This window comes from Plasmodium reichenowi, chromosome 13, assembly GCF_001601855.1.
Source record: "Plasmodium reichenowi strain SY57 chromosome 13, whole genome shotgun sequence".
NCBI lineage: Eukaryota > Apicomplexa > Aconoidasida > Haemosporida > Plasmodiidae > Plasmodium > Plasmodium reichenowi.
In genome coordinates, this window is record NC_033658.1 from 2,280,051 (window position 1) to 2,286,112 (window position 6,062).

A 6,062-nucleotide genomic window follows, 5' to 3' on the forward strand; every position below is an offset into this window, starting at 1 on the left:
AAAAAAAAAATTTTTTTTTTTTTTTTTTTTTTTTTTTTTTTTTTTTTTTTTTTTTTTTTTTTTTTTTTTTTTTTTTTGTTATTAACTTATTTTAATAAAATCATATTTTTTTTAAAGAATATTATAAGTTACAATGTCAAAATATTACACCTTTAAAAAGATTACATGAAATATAAAAATGTAATAAGATAATATAATATATAAACCTTACATTTATATATTTATTCATTACATAGATAAATTATTAGTATTTCTTTAGATGTTTCATAATTTGTATGAATATTTTATATGTTAACATAAATGATTATATGAATAATATATAAATATATATATATATATATATATATATATATATATATATATAGATATATATATATATATACATATATTCTTTTAAAGTGTAATAATATATATTATGAACAACATTTTAAAAATTGAATTATAAATTATACCAAAAAAAAAAAAAAAAAAAATTAAATGAAATACAATGAAATATAATAAAATAATAAAAATAATATGAAATATAAATATAAATATTTATCTATATCTATATATATACATATGTGACAAAATAAAAAAAAATTATAAATACAAACACACAAATGTTTTTCATTCAACATTTGAAATATTTTAAAAATTTTTAGTTAATTTTATTAGGTTCTTGATAGGTAAGGGACCATGATTATAATTTTATATGATTTTTCATTAAATAATGATGATATAATTTTATTAAAATTATCCTACAATATCGTTATCTAATTTAGTTCAATGTATCTTTATTTATTAATCTTTCATGAATATCTATAAAATATATATATATATATATATATATATATATATATATATATATATATATGTATAATATATTATTATAATTAAAATATCCACATAATATAATATATATGTATGTATAATTGTTGATTATTCGATTTTTACCTTTAGCATTATTGTTGACAATTTTTTTAAATTTCCTAAATTTTTTTGTAGGTAATTGAGAATTTTTTAAAAAGTTATCAAAGTCTTTATTTTTCTGAGAATTCATTTCTCTATCTTTCCATCTACTTCTTTTTACAGTTATAGGTCTATTCCCTATAAATTTATTATTCATAGTTTTTAAAGCATCTAACATATCTTGAGGATCTGATAAGGAAACGAAACCATATCCTTTAGTCTTATTATTTCTTTTATCTCTTATTACCTAAAGGATTAATTTGTAAAAAAGAAATGAATTTAAAAAAACATATACCTAAATATTCCACACATAATCTAAACATATATATATATATATATATATATATATATATATATATATGTTCTTATGATTTGTTTTTTATTTACCTTGGCCATATTAAAGGACTTATATTTTCTAAAGGCATTAGCAAGAATATCACTCGATACTTCATTCCCTAAATTTCCACAGAATATTCGAAAATCATTTTCTGGCCATTCGTCTAATGTAGGATCCTTCCACACAATACCTGCTGCTTTTCTCAAATGTGGCTGAAAAAGGTAATATATAAAAATATATACATATATATATATATATATATATATATAAATATATACATTTGTATATATTTATTTATTCATCTATATGTCATAACTACACTCTACTGATTATAAATTCATAAATTTTTAAAACATATATATAAATAATGCATTTTATTTATTTTATTTTTCCTTTAGATTGTATAAATTATTTATTTATACCTTTTTGTTATTAGATTTTTCATCCTTTGAAGTTGTCATATCTGATATTTGTTGTTCTGTATTATCATTTTCCCTCATTTTTAAAATATTGTTCTATTTCTATAATACATTAGGTTATTACTACATAATAAAATATTACATATATATATATATATATATATAATATATTTTAATATAGTATGCTGAAACTCTATTATTATTATTATTATTATTATTATTATATTTTTTTAATAATTTTTTAAAATAATGTAATACTTTCAAAAAATATAAAAACAAGATATGTTTTTATAAATTTTATTTTTATTTTTTCCAGGAAAAAAAAAAAAAAAAAAAAAAAAAAAAAATATATAAAAATTATATAATATTATTATGGGAGAAAAAATATATTTAATTAATATATTATATATATAATATATATATATATATATATATATTAATATATTATTATACTTAAAAAAGAAAGAAAAAAAGTTATTTTGTCATTTAAAAAAAAATAAAATAAAAAAAAATTTATATTTATATTTATTAATAAAATAATTAGAGATACAAAAGTATTATTATTCAAACATTTTGAAATTTTTTTTTTATATTAAATAAATTATATATATATTGTTATATACAGCATATTTAAAATATAATTAATTAAAATATTTATATATATTATTCAATCTTAAGTAAAAAAAAAAAATAAACTTAACAATTTGATTATTCCCATTTTTCTAAAAGTTCACATTCAATATTTTCCAGTAAAAATTCATATTTCTAAAAAAATAAATTAAAAAAAAATATATATATATAAATAAATAAATAAATATATATATATATATATATATATGGTGATTAAAATATATGACACGAATATAACAGTAAAATGTGTATAAGTGTGGAATAAAAGTAAAATTATAAGAAAAAGTAACATAAAAATATAAATATATATTCGTGACTTCTATTATTTTATTTTATTTTATTTTTTTTTTTTTTTCTATTTTAAATACCACATTATCCAGTTCTTCTTTCTTTTTATTAAAGAATTTCCTCAAGTCGGGTATATTGTTCATATTTCCAGGTTCTAAAATATTTCAGAAATAAAATAAAAAAATAAAATAATAAATACATAAAAAATTATTTAACTTTTTATATTAAATTAATTACGTTTTGCCAAAGGATTATGAGTAGCCATTAAGTTATCCATGGCATTATTCTGTGATCTGTCCTTATCTATATATTAAAAAAAAAAAAAAAAAAAAAAAAAAATTTATAAAATATATATTTTATGTAACAATATCTCTATAATTATAACTTCTTTTTAATATGTATCATGATTATTACCTTGAAGAACAAAATAATCAATAATGCTTATTAAACCACTCGATCCAAACATGACAAGAAAATACCTACAACGAAAATAAATACATTAATATATATATATATATATATATATATTTACTTATTTATTTATATTTTTAATTTCGTTTCTTTTTATTTTTAATTATATGTTAAATTATTTATACACATACCAAGAAAGAGATGATACAAATTTCATATCTAATAATTCGATATCCATACCCATTTGTAATGTAGATTTAAATTTGTAAGTTAATGGAAAGGGTATTTTTGCTGCAAAAATAGAAATTCATCATATATATATATATATATATAATTTTTTTTTATTATCTGATTATTTTATTTTTTATTTATTTATTTTTTTTTTTGTCTAATATCTACGTACCAACTAAATATCCAGAGAAGAATAAATTAATTAAAAACCCTAAACCCAGCTGCAAAACTAAAAAGGGTATTTGATTTTTCATCATTCCAAATAAGTCAGATGGGTCTTGTTTTAAAAGAGCATCAAATGGATTGGCTTGTTCAGGTAAATCATTGAAATAGCCAACTTCTGGTTTATTATAAAAAAGTTTTCTACTTATAAAAGCTAAAGGACTGAGCAATCCATTATTAGACTTTAACAAATTAAACCTCGATAAATAATTACTTTGTAAAAATTAAAAAAAAATAAATTCAATATATATTTTGTATATATATATATATATATATATATATATAAACAATGCAGTAGCTTACTTCTGGCTTAACTTTTCCATATCGGTTTTAGGACCTGGGTGAATCATTTGAGCTAGGTTACTCTTTATTATACATACTAAAACAACAATTACAAATATTGGTAATAAGGCATAAATCCTTATTTGTTCATCTAATATTAGTGCATCCATTTTTTTTTTTTATTTTTATTCGTATTTAATATATGTTAGGTATCATACTATATATTATTATTTTATTCTACAAGGATATTAATACGTATATATAAGAAATTCATAGCAAAAGAACGGTCCTAATTTCCTTTTGCTTTATACATACGTATGTATCAGATTAATGAACAGTATTATAAAAAATATGTTTCCTTTATAAAGTTTTTAAACATTTCAAAAAAAAAAAAAAAAAAAAAAATTAATAAATAAATAGAAACAAAAAAACAAACCAGAAACTTAAGAACAATATAAAAGAAATATATTAAAATAAATGATATAAAGAGATGAAGATCATGAATTATTTTATTATGTTTTATAAATTAATAATATATATAATATATATATATATATATATATATTATATGAATAATACTTATAATTAATATAAGTAGATATAAATTAAAAAGAGTTAAAAAAAAAAATTAAAAATAAATCATTATATATTATTTATAACTTTTAAAAATATAAATTATATATAAAAAAAAATAAATAAATTCCATAATATCATTATTTATTTACTAACCTAATATTATAATTATAAATGATATATTATATATAATATATATATATATATATATTTTAAATTAGCATATTTGAAATCTCCATATATATTATGTGTACATATTATATATAAAAAATAATATATGTATAATTATGTATATGTGATAATGTTATATATAATAAATATTTTTTTTTAACCTAAAAGAAATCTATGTATATCCTGAAGAAAGAAAGAAGGAAAAAAAAAAAAAAAAAAAAAAAATTAACTAATAAATAATAAAAGAAAGAAAAAATCACATACATATATATATATTTATTTATATATCATGTTTTATAATTTATATTTATATACCTACTTAATTTCTTTCTTTTTCCTTTTTTTTGTTTTTTGGTTCATATGTACGTTTTATATTTGATAAAAATTTTATAAAATACATAAGTAATTAGTAGTGAAAAAAATATGATAAATATGATGTGATAGAATACTGGGGGAAATTGAAATATATATGTAACAAATTCTATATTAAAATATATGTTGTTTAATTTTTTCTTTAACATGTTATGATTTTGTTTGAATGTTATACCATTTAAGGAATGACAAATTTCCACTAGGTAAAAATCTGTTATTATTTCATTATTATTTTGTACATTTGAATTTTTTAAAGAAATAATATTATTTATATCTTTGTGCTTATTATAATTAAGATGAATATTTTTAAATGGATATATATATTTGTTTTTATAAATAATAAAATTTTCATAATTCTTCTCTTTATTCATATTAAAGACAAAATAGAATGTATGATTCAATATATTGTTCATAAGGATAGTAATATAATAGTATAATATATTATGAAAATTTTTATAAATATTATTTTTTGAATTTTGTAAATTTTCATATTTATTACCCCAAATAAAAATAGTTGCATTTTCATTTAATGGATCACTATTTAAATGATCAGTTTTTATAAAGTATCTTTTACTATAATAATTTATTTTTTTATCATAATATAATATATCTTGTACGTTTAATTTATAAAATGAACAATAAGTTGGAAAAGTTGATAAATCAATATAATTTAGTTCATGAGTTTTTTTTTCTCCTTCTTTTTTTTTTAAATAAATATATTCTTCATTTAGGTCAATAAATATTTTCTCTTTCTCCATTATTTCATTAACTGTTATTTTTTGTAAATTATTAGACCAAATGTAAAATAACATTTTACTTTTTTTTAACAACTTATGATTTATACATTCAAATGTACTTGAATTTCTTTTTTTTTCTTTTTCACTTCCACCAAAAGTACAGCTTTCTACGATTCCATTACTTCTGTTGACATTTCCGATATGTTCAGATGAAAATATTTTATGACGAATTCGATTGAACAGTGTTTTTAATTTTCGATCGTCATTAGTAAATATGTGTGGATTATTATAGTTTATAAAAAACGAAAAAAAAACAAAAGCGAAATAAAGAATGACATCCTTTTTGTTGAAAAGAAATGTGCTCATTTGATAATAAGATATAATACATAAATATATATATATATATATATAATATCAATATAATAAGAACAAAAAAAA

At 16.4% G+C, this 6,062-nt stretch overlaps 3 protein-coding genes across 3 annotated transcripts; all 3 read right to left on the reverse strand.

Annotated features, from left to right (window-relative positions):
• Positions 1–760: 760 nt before the first annotated feature.
• Positions 761–1,788, reverse strand: PRSY57_1359000 (RNA-binding protein, putative; the record flags this gene model as incomplete). The annotated part of the gene is made up of 4 exons (XM_012909512.2): positions 761–801; positions 937–1,198; positions 1,339–1,500; positions 1,711–1,788. 4 exons carry the CDS (start codon positions 1,786–1,788, stop codon positions 761–763), a joined length of 543 nt encoding a protein of 180 aa, XP_012764966.1.
• A 627-nt stretch (positions 1,789–2,415) lies between these two features.
• Positions 2,416–3,941, reverse strand: PRSY57_1359100 (conserved protein, unknown function; the record flags this gene model as incomplete). Its single annotated transcript, XM_012909513.1, has 7 exons — positions 2,416–2,472; positions 2,706–2,779; positions 2,863–2,928; positions 3,040–3,104; positions 3,228–3,327; positions 3,440–3,702; positions 3,793–3,941. 7 exons carry the CDS (start codon positions 3,939–3,941, stop codon positions 2,416–2,418), a joined length of 774 nt encoding a protein of 257 aa, XP_012764967.1.
• A 930-nt stretch (positions 3,942–4,871) lies between these two features.
• On the reverse strand, positions 4,872–5,990 carry PRSY57_1359200 (hypothetical protein; the record flags this gene model as incomplete). The annotated part of the gene is made up of 1 exon (XM_012909514.2): positions 4,872–5,990. The coding sequence occupies one exon, from the start codon at positions 5,988–5,990 to the stop codon at positions 4,872–4,874; it is 1,119 nt and encodes a 372-aa protein (XP_012764968.2).
• Positions 5,991–6,062: the final 72 nt, after the last annotated feature.